This window comes from Lynx canadensis, chromosome E2 (assembly GCF_007474595.2).
Source record: "Lynx canadensis isolate LIC74 chromosome E2, mLynCan4.pri.v2, whole genome shotgun sequence".
Taxonomy (NCBI): domain Eukaryota; kingdom Metazoa; phylum Chordata; class Mammalia; order Carnivora; family Felidae; genus Lynx; species Lynx canadensis.
The window spans coordinates 50,455,907-50,470,289 of NC_044317.1; the positions used below are offsets into that span (position 1 = coordinate 50,455,907).

Genomic DNA, 14,383 nt, shown 5'->3' on the forward strand with positions numbered 1-14,383 from the left:
TTGGGTCAGAGCAGAGCACCCGCCCGCTCCTTCCCACCAGATCCGGGCGGAGCAGGGACACTCCACCGTGACAGGGACCTGAAGGGCTGAGGAGCACATTCTGTGGACGCAGGGGTGGCTGGAGGAAGCTGCTTCCTCTGCCTAGAGGGCACCAAGATTGCTGGGCAGGCGAGGCAAGTCCAGGGGCCAGGAGGAGTCCAGGGATCACCCAGGATTACAACCAAGAAGAGACCGTCCTTTTTCCCTCTGGGGTTCCTCCCTCCTCCCAGGTGTCCCCCATTTCTTCCCAGGCAGGTGGGGACTGACCTAGGGAAAGGGGGGCCTCTCTGCCTTTCCCCAGATTCCTGGTGGGGAGGGGGTGCTTAGAAAACTTTTCCTTGGGGCCCAGCCCCTGGTCTCTCCACCCACTGTCCCTTCCCACCAAGGTCAGAGTGGCAAAGCTCTCCTGCATGGCTAGGGAGACTGAGGCCCAGAGAACCAAAAGGAACTACACTGCAATAGTGAGGCATTTATCATGTCAACAATATTTTTTAAGTCTATTTATTTATTTTGAGAGAGGGCGGGAGAGAGAGAGAGAGCACGCAAGAGCAGGGGAGGCAGAGAGAGGAAGAGAGAGAATCCGAAGCAGGCTCTGCCCCAGCAGCACAGAGCCGGGCCCTGGGGCTCGAACCCACAAACCGTGAGAACATGACCTGAGCCGAAACCAAGAGTCGGACGCTTAATCCACTGAGCCACGCAGGCGCCCCTCAACAATTCTTTATTAAGCACTTACTGGGGAGACAGCAGAAAATGACCAAAACCACTGCCCTCATGGAGGTGACATTTTAGTGAGCGTGGAAAGTAAACATATGCTGTAATGTCAGGGGCCACAGGGCTCTGACAGAAAATCAAAGAGGGTAAGAGGTGAGAGCAATGGCACAGCAGAGGAGGTCAGGTCAGGCATGTCAGGGGAAGTGACATCTGAGCAGCGACCTGAGGGGGAGAAGGGAGCTAGCCATGTGAGGATCTGGAAGCGGAACAGCAGGTGCAAAGGCCCTGAGGTGGGAGTGGCTTGGAGTATCTGAGAGGCAAGGAAGAGGCTGGAGGGCTGGAGCAGAGGGGAGAGTGGGAGGAAGAAGATGAGGGGGTAGGAGCAGACTCATGGGACCCTAGGGACCATGGAGGAGTTTCCAGCACGCTGTGAGTGGATGGGAGCCCCTGAGGGCTGTGAACAAGGGAGAGACAGGATCTGGACACATCACACAAACGTGCACGCACACACATACACACACAGGATTCAGCCCAGCCCAGCCCAGCCCCCTGGAGCCCTAATAACCACTTATGGGGACATTTGACATTCCTTTTGGCCATACAGCATAAGAAGCACTTTCTGTGTTTGGGGAGGTTGCCGCCCTATGACAGCCTCCTTTAGAGAAGCCAAAAATGGCAGAAACTCGGTTTCCCAGAATCCTTTGCAGCACTATTCCAGTCGTGCGACCTGGGCTGGGTGGCTCAAACACAGGGACTTGGGTCATGAGCTCTACTCCTTTACCTTCTTTGAGTCTCATAGAAACAGTCGGCCCTGGGGAACCAAGACCCCCCCCCCCCGGTATATTCATCCCAGGCTCCAACCTCCCAAAGCCCGTCAGTCTCCCAGGCCTCCTCCTACCCTAGCTCAAGACCTCCTTCATGTTCTTCCCTTCTGCCCTCACCTCCTCCCTGATCTCCTGCCCCAAGCTGCCCCCTCCCACCTACTCTCTACCTGCAGCTTGCTCCTGCATAGAACTTGCCATGGCTCCCCAGTACCCTCAGGCTACATGAGTATTTGTTGACTCCGGAAGTAACAGTAGCCTTATCGGAAGTAACAGTAGCCTTATCGGTCCGTTGGAAACCACTCTACCCAGCTTATGCAGAAAAGGGCCTGACTACCAAATATTAGGTGCTTACAAAAATCATTGAAAGGGTTGAAGGAACATCTCTCCCCCCCCCTCCCAGAACCACGCTCCCTTCGGAACGCTGGACACGCTAGAAAGAGGTTAGCATGGATGTTGAGTGGCCACTCCACAGTCCCCACCCTAACCGTTAAGTCTTAGGGAGCACTCCTGTATGTCAAGTGTAACGCTAAGTGCATTATATATATTAACTCACTTAACACTCCCAACAGTAAAGCTCAGAAAAGTGAAATGACTTGCCCAGGGTCGCGCAGCCTGAGAAGGGGTGGAGCTGGGAATCAAACAGGCACAAAGCTGCCGAGAGTAGGTTCAGGCTTTGATGAAGACAATGTACAGGCCTCTCAGCAAAGTCACATTGTCATCCCAGAGTCCCTTTCCTGGGGGACCTTCGGGCCCTGGTAATTTGGACCTCCTTCCCATGCCCCCTTCATCACCCCGGCCGTCTGGCTTCAGGGCCCAAGCATTGTATGTGTTTTAACCAATTTAATTCCCTGACCGTCCTAAGAGGTGTGTGTTGCAAATTTTACAAATCAGAAAAGTGAAGCCCAGAGAGGTCGAGTTACTTGCCCAAAGTAACACAGCTGGGAAATAACAGAACCAAACTGGCCCAGGTAGTTAGTCCCTGAGTTTGTGTTTCTTATCCCTCCCCAATCCCACCTCTTCATGCCGAGGCTGCATTTGACAGAAGGTGGACACTGAGGCTGCAAAAAGGGCCAGGAGGGGGAGCCTGGGTGGCTCGGTCCGTTGAGCCTCTGACTCTTGATTTCAGCTCAGGTCATGATTCCAGGGTCGTGGGATCGAGTCCCACATTGGGCTCCATGCTGAGTGTGGGGCTTGCTTGAGATCCTCTCTCTTTTCCCTCTGTCCCTCTCCCCAACTCGTTCCCTCTGTCTCTAAAATAATTTTAAAGGGGGGGGGATGGATTTGCCCAAGGCAACAGCCAGCATACTAGAATTTCAGGATTCTAAAATTTTAGAATTTTCCTTTCACCCCTAAGCCCTGGCATTACAGAACATCCCTGCTCCCAAACCCTCCCTTTTATCTACCACCTCCTCTGTCCCCACCCCTCCCCTAGGGATGAGGCTGCCACCTCCAGGAGAGGCTCCAAGAAGCAGCACTTCACCCCCATGAGCCATCACCCCAGAATGCTCTCCTCACCCAACTCCAAAATGCCTCTCCCAATCCTGGCAGTCCATGAACCCAACGGTTCAGGGAAGACAAGACATAAATCCAAGCCAGTCCCAGAACTGAAGAACCAGAGAGTTAAGGACGTGTCCGCTCCTTCTTGTTCCCCAAGAATCCCTGCGATCCACTGGATGTCAGACCCCGCGGTGGTGGAGGTGGTGGCAGAAAGACAGGCAAACAAGATAGTCTTTCATGACTCCCCACCAGCCCTACTCCAGTCCCTCCAAATCCATCTTTATCAACAAGGCTATACATTTTCCTCTAGGGGTTGCTTTAGCTGCATCTTAGTTTCTTGCTGTTGTTTTTTTTGGTTGTTTTTACATTCTACTATTTCGAATGTGTTCTTTACTTTGAAAATGTTATATGTGGAGTGTATGGACGGTCACATTTATTAATATTTTAGTCTCTTAAATTTACCTCTGTGTTAAGGTATAACTTATATACCGCAAAGCGCCCTAATCTTAAGATCGATGAACTTTTATGTATATGTATATCTGAGTCACCAGCACCAAGATAAAGCCCTCCAAAAAGCTCTCCCATTCCCCCTCCCCATCAGAGTCCCCTCTTTTCTCCAACGGAACCACTATCCTGGCTTTTATTTTTTTTTTAAATTTTTTTTTTCAACGTTTATTTATTTTTTTTGGGACAGAGAGAGACAGAGCATGAACAGGGGAGGGGCAGAGAGAGAGGGAGACACAGAATCGGAAACAGGCTCCAGGCTCCGAGCCATCAGCCCAGAGCCTGACGCGGGGCTCGAACTCACGGACCGCGAGATCGTGACCTGGCTGAAGTCGGACGCTTAACCGACTGCGCCACCCAGGCGCCCCTATCCTGGCTTTTAAAACCCTAGTTTAGCTTTGTCTGTTAATTGAACTTCATGTAATATAAGCATATATTCTTTTATTGAGTTTCTTTTGCTCAACATTCTGTCTGTTGAGATTCATTCCTATTGTCACATGCAGCAATAGATTGTCCTTTTTTAAATGTATGTTGAGACACAGAGAGAGAGCACAAGCAGAGGAGAGGCAGAGAGAGAGGGGGACGGACGATCCAAAGTGGGCTCTGTGATGACAGCAGAGAGCCCGATGAGGGGCTTGAAGTCAAGACCAGTGAGATCATGACCTGAGCCAAAGTCAAAGCTTAACCGGCTGAGCCACCCAGGTGCCCTCGGCAATAGATTGTCCTTTAGCAAGTTTTGTTATAGAGTAGTTTGATTATTGGTCATTTGTAAATATTTTCTCATTTGTTATGATTTCTTCTTTGTCTTGTGAATGGCTTTTTAAAAAAATCTTTTTATTGGGGCACCTGGCTGGCTCGGCGAGAAGAGCACACTGCTCTTGATATTGGGATCGTAAGTTCAAGCCCCAATTGGGTGTAGAGATTTCCATATATAAATGGATTATATATATATATATATATGGATAAAAGATGAGACATCACTTAATGAAATAATGTGCTAATATGCAGCTGATGGGGCCTGGGTGGCTCAGTCAGTTAAGCATCCGACTTCAGTTCAGGTCATGATCTCGTCATTCGCGAGTTCGAGCCCCACATCGGGCTCTTTGCTGTCGGTGCAGAGCCCGCTTTGGGTCCTCTGTCCCCCCCCTCTCTGCCCCACTCGTTCACACACGCACACACGCACACACACTCTCTCTCTCTCTCTCTCTCAAAATTAAACATTTTTTTAAGTTAAAAGAAAGAAAAACTGAGCAGCCGTTAAAAAGAATAAAGGTAATCTAGGGGCGCCTGGGTGGCTCCGTCGGTTGAGCATCCAACTTCAGCTCAGGTCGTGATCTCGTGGTCTGTGAGTTCGAGCCCCGCGTCGGGCTCTGGGCTGACGGCTCCGAGCCTGGAGCCTGCTTCTGATTCTGTGTCTCCCTCTCTCTCTGCCCCTCCCCTGCTCGTGTTCTGTCTCTCTCTCTCTAAAAAATAAACATTAAAAAAAAAAAGAGAATAAAGCTGATCTATAGGTACCGCTTTGGAACAATTGCCAAATGTCTTAATCCATTCAGGATGCTACTAAACAACAGAAATGTATTGCTCATGGTCCTGGAAGCTGGAAGTCTGAGAGCAGGGTGACAGCTGGTCAGGTGAAGGTCCTCTTCTAGAACACAGACTGCTTGTATCCTCTCGTGGGAGGAAGGATGAATCCTAATATCATCACCTTTGAGGGTTAGGATTTCAACTTGTGCATCTGGAGGGAATACAGACATTCAGGCCATAGCACCAAGATATATCGGGGGGGGGTGTGTGGAATATGTATCTATTGCCACAAAAATGCCATGAAACACACCACACCAAAACGCAGTCACTTAATTTTTTTTTATGTCTATTTTTGAGAGACAAAGAGCACGAGTAGGGGAGGGGCAGAGAGAGCCCGGGACAGAGCATCCCAGGCGAAATCAGTGGTGACAACAGAGAGCCCGATGCGGGGCTCGAACTCATGAACCGTGAGATCATGACCTGAGCCAAAGTCGGAGGCTCAACCGACTGAGCCACCCAGATGCCCCAAAATGCAGTCACTTTATTTTTTTTTTAATTTTTTAATGTTTATTTATTTCTGGGAGAGAGAGAGAGAGAGAGAGGGAGAGAGAGAGAGAGAACAAGCGGGGAAGGGCAGAGAGAGAGGGAGACACAGAATCCGAAGCAGGCTCCAGGCTCCGAGCTGTCAGCACAGAGCCCGGCGCGGGGCTCGAACCCACAAACTGCGAGATCATGACCCGAGCCGAAGTCAGATGCTTAACTCGCTGAGCCTCCCAGGTGCCTCCCGAAAGGCAGTCACTTTAAAACAGATGTGCGTTTGGCTGAGAGGTGGCTGATCTGGGCTGGGCTCAGCTGGGAAGGTCTGCCCAATACCGTTAAAAGCAAGAACAGCAGGCCCCAAATAGAGCCATTTATGCTAAGCCCCATGTCACCAAACTGGGACTGAAGACGGTTTCAGCTCTCCCGGAAATGGAATGTTAACCCGGTCAGTGAGGAGTCACCTGATCAACATTAGGAAGGTCATTCTCCTGATAGATCTCTGCCATCCCCTAAAGGAAAAAGTAACCTCGCAGTAATCAACCCACTTTTTTGCATCGTTTAAATTCCTTGTTCCTGCTCCCTTCTGCCTAAAAGGTCTTTGATTTTGAACAGCTCCTGGGAACCCCTTTCCATCTGCTGGGTTGGGACGGGTTCAAATTGATTTTTGCTCCAAAAAACTTCTAAACTTTGTAACGTGCCTCAGGTTACATGTTAGCATTGTGGGGTGTGGGCCAAAGCGGGGGCAGCCACACGAGGGAAGCCTTTCTCACACCTCTGTCGGTTGCAAACGGAAACACTCTCAGCCTCTTAAGGTCTAAGCCCAGACCTTAGGGGGACAGAGGATCCGAAGCAGGCTTTGCCCTGACAGCAGCCAGCCCAATGCGGGGCTCAAACTCACGAGCCATGAGATCATAACCTGAAGTTGGATGCTCAACCGACTGAGCCCCCCAGCAATGCCCCAACATTGGTGAACTTTTTAAATTAAAGAGAAACTGGTGAGTTTAAAAAAAAAAAAAAAAAAAAAAACATGGCTAAGAGGGAGGGGCATGTGGCTGGTTCAGTCGGTAGAACATGCAACGCTTGATCTCAGGGTTGTAAGTTCGAGCCCCAAGTTGGGCGTAGAGATTCCTTAAAAATAAAATCTTAAAAAAATAATAAAAATAAAAACTGTAGCCAAGAGGCGAAAATAGAAAAGCCCACAGCTCATGTGCCCATTTTCCTGGCACGGCAAACTGAGGCCTTCGGTGATAGGACAGAGGTTTTGTTCGGTGCCGTCTTGGCGATGATCTTGGGCAGTGGATTTCTCCTCTCTGAGCCTCAGTTTCCTCATCTTTAGATAAGGCTAGTCATGGGGTGCCTGGCTGGCTCAGTTGGTTAAGCGTTCAGGTTCCACTCAGGTCATGGTCTTGCAGTTTGTGAGTTCAAGCCCAGTGTCGGGATCCATGCTGACAACTCAGAGCCTGAAGCCTGCTTCAGATTCTGTGTTTCCCTCTCTCTCTGCCGCTCTCTTGCTCTCTCTCTCGAAACAAATAAATATTAAAAAAAAAAAAACTTTTTTTTTTTTTTTTTTTAAAGATAAGGCTCGTAACAATGCCTACGGCGGCCGTGTGCATTCAGGGGCTTTGTCACTCCTTGGCTGTGTGATCTTGGACAGGTCACTTGGCCTCTCTGTGTTTCATCTTCTTCACCTGCGGAATGGGTTAATCGTGGCACCTCCTCTGTCAGGTTGGTGTCGATTCACAGTTCATTTACAGGATTTGGCACAGGGCCCATCCTGGGCCAGAACTCAGAAACCCCAGCCCTCATGGGTTTGTGCAAAAGTGCGTGGCACAGGGCCAGCCTAAAGAAATGGCGTCTTGGTTAATAATTTCGTCTTTCAGTCTTGATCTCACTTAATCCTCACCACTATGGTCTATGGACAGCGTGATCATTCAGGTTTTATAGATGAGGAAATGGGCGCTTAGAAACATCGCTTGCCCCGGGTTACGAGGAAACAGCAAGATCAGAATTTGAACTCAGATCTACCTGGCTCCAGCTGCCTCCCCCCACCCCCCCACCCCCAGCGTGTGCGCACGCGCGCGCACACACACACACACACACACACACACACACACACTGTGTTTACCACGTGCTACTCTGTTCTAAGCCTTTTACAGGGATTACTCACTAATCCCACAACAGCCTCTGCAGACCAGGAACCTTAGGCCCAGAGACGTTAGTTCCTGGCTCGGGGGTCACACAGCCAGCAAATGATGTGCAGGTCCTGCACTGCCTCTCCGTAAGCATGTGGCAGATCCAGAGCCTGATGTCCAGTCCCCTGAGGCCAACCCGGTGAGGGGAGGAGGGGGAGAGTTTGACCCTTTCTACCCTGTTCCTTAGAAATACCTGGAGAAGTTAGGGCGTGAATTTGAGTTGTATTTTCCATTATTCAACCAACAGTTATTCGCCCAAGCGACTTCTCTGTGTTCAGCCTGTGCTGGGTGGCACTGGGGACACAATGGTGACTGAGACGCCTTGGCCCAGCAGTCCCCTCTTGGGACTACATTCGAATATTGGGGATAGACCTGTCTTCAAGACAGTGGTGACCCAGAACGGGCACGACTGAGATGTGGGAGCCCAGAAGGCTACCGGATCCAGAAAGGAACGTCTCATCCGGCCTTGGGGTCCCCAGAGGGCTTCCGGGAGGAGGGAACATCTGCACTGGGGCTCAGAGAACAAGGGAGCCGAAGGCAGGTTGGCTGAGGCTCGGAGGGAAGGTGCGGATCTGCGCTGTGGTCTGGGGCCTGGATCACGGGCCAGCAGCGCTCTCTGCTGGAAGCATCCTGTAGTGCAGGGACTGGGGTACGGCAGGAGTATGGAAAAGCCTCCAGTTGAACCGAATTCCACGATGTGAAAATCCTGTGCGCCCAGCTGTGGCCGATTTACTTTTCTAAGACCTGACTTCACTCAGTCAACTGCTCGACAAATTGCTTATTGAGCACATACTTGGCACCAGGATCTGCTCTAGTGTTGAAGATCCGATGCTGACAATACAGAGTCCCATCTATATATGACCTCATTCAACCCTCGCAGCCTTTGACTATCCCCATTTTACAGACTCAGCACGTTGGACACACACACAGAGTTTAAGTTACTTGCCCAAGGGCTTCGCAGCCAGTAGGTGCCGAAGTCAACTTTGAACACAGACCCCAAGCTTTAGCCATTACATCACCTCGCCAACCATGTGATGAGACACAGTAATAGGACATAACGTTACCTAAAATCATTTTAGGCCCTGAGGAGTTTTGCGAACCAGATCAAGCCGGAGAATGCGGGAGTGTTTTGGTGGGACAGTGTCATTTAGAAGAGGCAGTCGGGGAAGGCCTCTGGGACGAAGCGGCCTTTGAGAAGCTACCAGACGGACGGATGGGATCCGTGGGCAGAGGGGGCCGAGAGCGGCCGGCCCTGCAAGAAAGCCATCGGTCTGGGACCAAAGTTTCCAACATTCCAGCTTCTCTGAGACCCGGCTGGCCGGACTCCAGCGCGCCGGAATCATCCTCAGATTCGACGGGCCCCGCGGCCTGCGGGTTCGGCCTGCGCGGTGGTGCTGCTCCCGCAGGGCCCGGACCGCGGGGGCTCCGGTGGAGCCGGGCGGGGGGCGGGGCCGGCCTCACCTGCGGGGGCGGGGCTCCAGGCCGCCCCGCCCCCCGGAGGAGCCGCCCGCGGCCGGAGACCCGGGGCGCCGCCGGGAGCGGCGGGGCGAGCGCGGCGTGCCGGACGCGGCCGGGCGCGTAGCGGCGGAGCGGGTCCCGGAGCCGTCCGCGCTCAGGTGGGCGCCGAGGTGCCGGGCGGGGGGTCCCGGGGCCTTCGAGGATGGGGGCGGGGACGGAGGGTGAGGGCCGGGGCCCGGCGCACCCTTGGGCCCGCCGGCCTGGGGACGGGGACGGGCCTTGGGGCCCCTGGACACCCCCTGCCCCGCCCTGGGGCTCCCCCCCCAGCTCCCCGGGTCTGGAGGCCCAGCTGGGGCCGCGCCCCCTCCCCCGTGCGCAGGTAAACAGGAGCGAAGACGGGGCGGGGCCTGGGGAAGGGCGGGGGGGGGGGCCCTTGTGACGCCCGGGCGCCGGGGGGAAGCCGGGTGCGCGGGGTCGGCGGGGCCAGACGGCCAGGGGTAAGGTGTGCGGTTTGGGGGGCTGGCCATGATGGGGGCCGCCTGATGCAGGTGTGTGTGTGTGTGTGTGTGTGTGTGTGTGTGGAGAGACGGTGTGCGAAGCTCCGGTGTGGGCGCGGTGGTGTCAGGCCGTGGGTGTGGGTGAGAAAGGGCGATGGGCGGGCGGGGTCGCCCTGGGAGGGGCGCGGAGGGACCGCGTGGATGACGGGGAACGGCTTCCGAGAGATGGGAACGTGGGCGACACCTCGGACGGTGTGTCTCATGCGGGGGGGCGGGGGGCGCTGCGGGTGTGGGAGGCAGTTGCACTGTTTATAGGATTAGGTGTGAGGGTGCGGGCGGGGTGGAGGAGGGGTGGGTGATGGGGGACCCACGCGGACGTGCAGGGTGGCTGTGTGATTCTCCCCGTCGGCCGTGAGCGTGTGCGCACGGGGCTGAGCGTGCGAAAGGGAGTTTGTTGTTTGGGGGGGGCGGGTACCGAGTGCGGGAACCGGTGTGTGTCGAGGCGGCGGGCCACGTGGCGTGTGGCTGTGGTCAAGCTGGTGGGTGGCGCCAGCAAGAGCGTTCGGCTCGGCGGAAGTCCACGCGGGCAAAATGGTGGGGACGGTGGTTGGGGTCGTCAGGCTGCCTCTCCGTGAACTTGGGGGACGGTGACTTTGTCTTATGGGGCTCGTGTGGGAGGCGTGACGCTCAGTATGGCGTGGCGTGCGCGCACGTATGTACGTATAGCGAGAGACACGCGTGTCCGTAGCGATGGCTGGCGAGTGAGAGCCGACGGTGTATAAAATCCATGATTCCGCGACCCCCTGACTGTGTGTCTAAGTGCACAGGTTTGGGAGCACGTGAGTAGGTGCCCAAACCGCTGGGCTGCTTCCGACGGACCGGCCGCTTAAGTGACGTGTGCGTGAGAGGGTGTGTATCCAAGCCGCGGAACCGCCTCTGCGGGTCTCCGCCGCTGTCTGTGCCCACAGTGGGCGCCTGCTTGTGACGGCACAACGGAGTCTGAGTTCAGGGGTCGTTTGCACGTCCACGCTTGAAGCTCTGTGTGTCCGTGTGTGTGCTGCGTGGGTGTGTGAATCCCTGGCTGGCCCGGCAGGGGGTGGGGGGTGCTGGAGGCAGGAGGAAGGTGCACAGTGAATCCGGATTTTGTGTGTGTGCGCGCGCACGCGCACTGGTACCCCTGGAGGAGACGATGGGCATATAATGGAGAGTTAGCTCCTTGCAGGACCATGTGAGCGTGGGAGAGAGATGTCATGGGTAAAAGTGCACGAGAGGAGGCTGAATGTGGTTTGATGGTATTTTCACTAGTGAGGGGGCACAGAGTTTCTGTGTGTGTTGGCTTTTATTTTGTTTTATTATTAATGTTTATTTTTGAGAGAGAGAGAGAGAGAGAGAGAACACAAGCAGAGGAGGAGTAGAGAGGGAGACACAGAATCCGAAACAGGCTCCAGGCTCTGAGCTGTCAGCACAGAGCCCGACGCGGGGCTCGAACTCACGGACCACGAGGTCATGCCCTGAGCCAAAGTTGGGCGTTTAACCAACTGAGCCACGCAGGCGCCCCTGTTGGCTTTTACTTCTGAGAGGAAAATATACTTTTGTGCTGGGTTGGAGTTCCACGAGGAAAGCGTACATGTGTTATTTCTGAAAGAGTGTATGTGTGTGTGCCCGAGTTAGTATGTTGCATTAGGTTTTTTGTTTTTTTTTTTTTAATGTATTTATTTTGAGAGAGCGTGACCAGGTCGGGGCAGATAGAAACCCCAGCAGGCTCCCCACCGTCAGTGTGGGGCTCGAACTCACGAACCATGAGATCACGGCCTGAGCCGAAGTCGGACGCTCAACCGACTGAACCACCCAGGCACCCCACGTTATGTTTTTAAGAAGGGAGTGTGTGTGTGCGTGTGTGTTTCTGACAAACTAGGTACGTGTTGTGCTGTATTTGAAAAAAGAGCGTGTATTCTGTTTCCGAGAGGAGAATGTGTGTGCCGCCCTGTGTAATTAAGAAGGGAGGTTGTGCGTGTCTTGGGGTCTATTTCTGGGACGGGAGTGTGTTTGTGCGCTTGTGTGTGTGTATGAGGGCTCCAGAGGCCCCACCAGCTGTGTCACTGACTTTGTCACCCACATACAACCACATGAAGCGCCACACGTGAGACCCCCACGTGTCACCCTGTAGGCCTCGGACTCTGAGCTGTCACATGGCCAATGTGACATCCATGGGCCGTGCCTGCCACACGTGTGTCCCAACATGCCTTGGGCTGGCGGAGCCCGTCTGCCGTGGAGGCCGGAGCCCCTGTTCCCTTGGGATCTGTCGGCATCTCAGGCCCCGGGAGCTGACACATGGGCCCCCCCTTTCCTGACCCCCCAATTCCAGAGGGCTCCTCTGCTTCTGGTGCCCCAGCCCCTTGGCCCTCTCCTCCGGGCCCCACCCCACCCCCAGTGGTCTGACTGGTTCCCAACAAAAACACCCTAAGAATGAGCTCACGGAGAGGCTGCTGCCTCCACACGCCCCGCCCCACACGCCCAGCCGAGGAGGGCGCCTCCAGTCCCAGGTCACATAGCCCGGAGTGCTGGGCCAGGGTACCTGGGGCCCTTGGGGTGGAGGGGGCTGGCCAGGTGAGCTCAGGGCAGGGGAGAGGCCACAAGACCACCGTTTGCCCTCTTTTGGTTAGTTGCACACGGGGTTTGGAGTTGCCCTCAGGGCAGGGCCCTGGGCTGAGGACAGGCAAAGCTAGACTAGAACGTTTCCAGTTGCTGGAATGGGTGTGGGACAGGGAGCCGGCTGGCGTGGGGAGGGCACGGAGGCAGAGGGCTGGCTGGCTGGGGAGAGAGTCGGGAAGGGTCCTGCCGGCTGGAATGACGCCGCGGCTGACGGGCTGGCTTGCCTGGCTCCGGCAATGACGATCCGCCAATCCCTGCCGCCCCCAGGAGCGGCGATGTCCGTGCAGGTGGCGGCCCCCGGAAACGCGGCCCTGGGCCCGGAGCGCCTGAGCCCCGAGGAGCTGGTGCGCCAGACGCGGCAGGTGGTCCAGGGGCTGGAGGCCCTGCGGGCGGAGCACCGTGGCCTGGCCAGGCACCTGGCGGAGGCCCTGGCAGGACAGGGCCTGGTGGCGGGCTTGGAGCTACTGGAAGAAAAGCAGCAGGTGGTGAGCCACGCGCTGGAGGCCATCGAGCTGGGACTGGGTGAGGCCCAGGTATGAGGGGACCGGCGATCCCGCTGTGGTGCCGGGGAGGCTCGGAGCTGGGAGCAGGCCCAGGGATGAAGGGGGCAGGTGCGTGGGGTGGGGGAGGGAAGCCTGGAGCAGGGAAGGCCTAGGCTGGGTTAGGCTTAGGGGTCCCTGGGCAGCATTACCGGGTCCTTGTGTGGGACAGGGGCCCCTGAACCAGATCGTGTCCGTCTATAGAACTTGTCCTAGGGAGACTTTGGGGGTTACCTGGGCAGAATGTGAAGTGTCCCCACGCATGATTTGTGTGCCTAGGTAGAATCAGAAGGGTCCCTGGGCAGGATGTGGGTACGCCCCTGGGAGCCTCTGCGTATCCTTGGGGGTCACACGGAAGGGCCTCTGTAGAATCCGGGGGATCCTGGGTGGAATGGGGGTGCGCTGGCGCGATCGGAGGCCCCGGGGTGGACCAGGGGCTGTCGGGCAGGGTGGGGACCGGCCCCTGCTCCCCAACCCCCTACAGGTGCTGCTGGCCCTGTCCGCGCACGTGGGCTCCCTGGAGGCAGAGAAGCAGCGGCTGCGAGCGCAGGCCCGGCGGCTGGCCCAGGAGAACTCGTGGCTGCGGGAGGAGCTGGAGGAGACGCAGCGACGGCTGAGGGCCAGCGAGGAGGCCGTGGCCCAGCTGGAGGAGGAGAAGAGCCACCTCGAGTTCCTAGGGCAGCTGAGGCAGTATGACCCGCCCGCGGAGAACCAGGTGCTGCAGGGCCAGCGGGGGCCAGGGCCACCATGCGCTGCCCCCCCCCCACTGGCCCTCCTAGGTACCCCACAGACCTGCACTCTCCACGGAGCCCCCAGCGCCGTAGACCCTTCAAAGAACCCCCTTGAATTTCCACCGAACCCCGCAGCTTCCACACCCCTCTCCAGATCCTCCCTGAGCCCTCCGGAAACTTCCCGAGGCTCCTGAACGCTACCTCCCTCAAACCCTGAGATCCAGGACCCCGGTCTCTAAAACAGACTTCCCAGCCCTCCTGACTCCCCACTTTCCTGTCTTCTGCAGCGGCCTGCATCCCCGCCTCGCCGGGACAGCCTGGCCTCCCTGTTCCCCAGTGAGGAGGAAGAGAGGAAAGGTGGGTGTGGGGGAGCACGCGATGGTGGGGCACTCAGCCTCGGAGGAGGAGGGGCCGTGAGCCCCCAAGGTCTCCGGGCAGGGATGTGGGCATCGGGGCCGGGTATCGGGAGTAAGTGGCTGGGCCAGGGCGGGTGGCAGCTGGCAGGGGAGGCTGGTAGCCGTGAAGCCAGCCCTCCACCCTTGCCTCCCCCCCCCACCCCGGGTAGACCCCATGTTCACAGCCCTTGGACCAGTTAGACGCCTGCAATCCCGATCTCAGACGTCAGCCCAGCGGCCAGTGGGGCTGCGAGGCAGCTATAGTTCTGGGGGTGCATGT

The 14,383-nt window shown here is 56.1% G+C and overlaps 2 protein-coding genes across 2 annotated transcripts in view; one reads left to right on the plus strand and one right to left on the minus strand.

Annotated features, from left to right (window-relative positions):
- Positions 1-14,383, minus strand: part of CKM (creatine kinase, M-type) — a 26,524-nt gene that overhangs the window by 10,501 nt on the left and 1,640 nt on the right. The window lies entirely within an intron of this gene.
- The window catches only part of KLC3 (kinesin light chain 3), a 7,935-nt gene continuing 2,932 nt past the window's right edge, over positions 9,381-14,383 (plus strand). The window contains exons 1-4 of the mRNA XM_030297867.1: positions 9,381-9,447; positions 12,706-12,971; positions 13,462-13,692; positions 13,996-14,065. Coding sequence (XP_030153727.1) covers positions 12,714-12,971; positions 13,462-13,692; positions 13,996-14,065 — 559 coding nt within the window. The 5' untranslated portion in view covers positions 9,381-9,447; positions 12,706-12,713. The remainder of the gene's footprint in view (positions 9,448-12,705; positions 12,972-13,461; positions 13,693-13,995; positions 14,066-14,383) is intronic.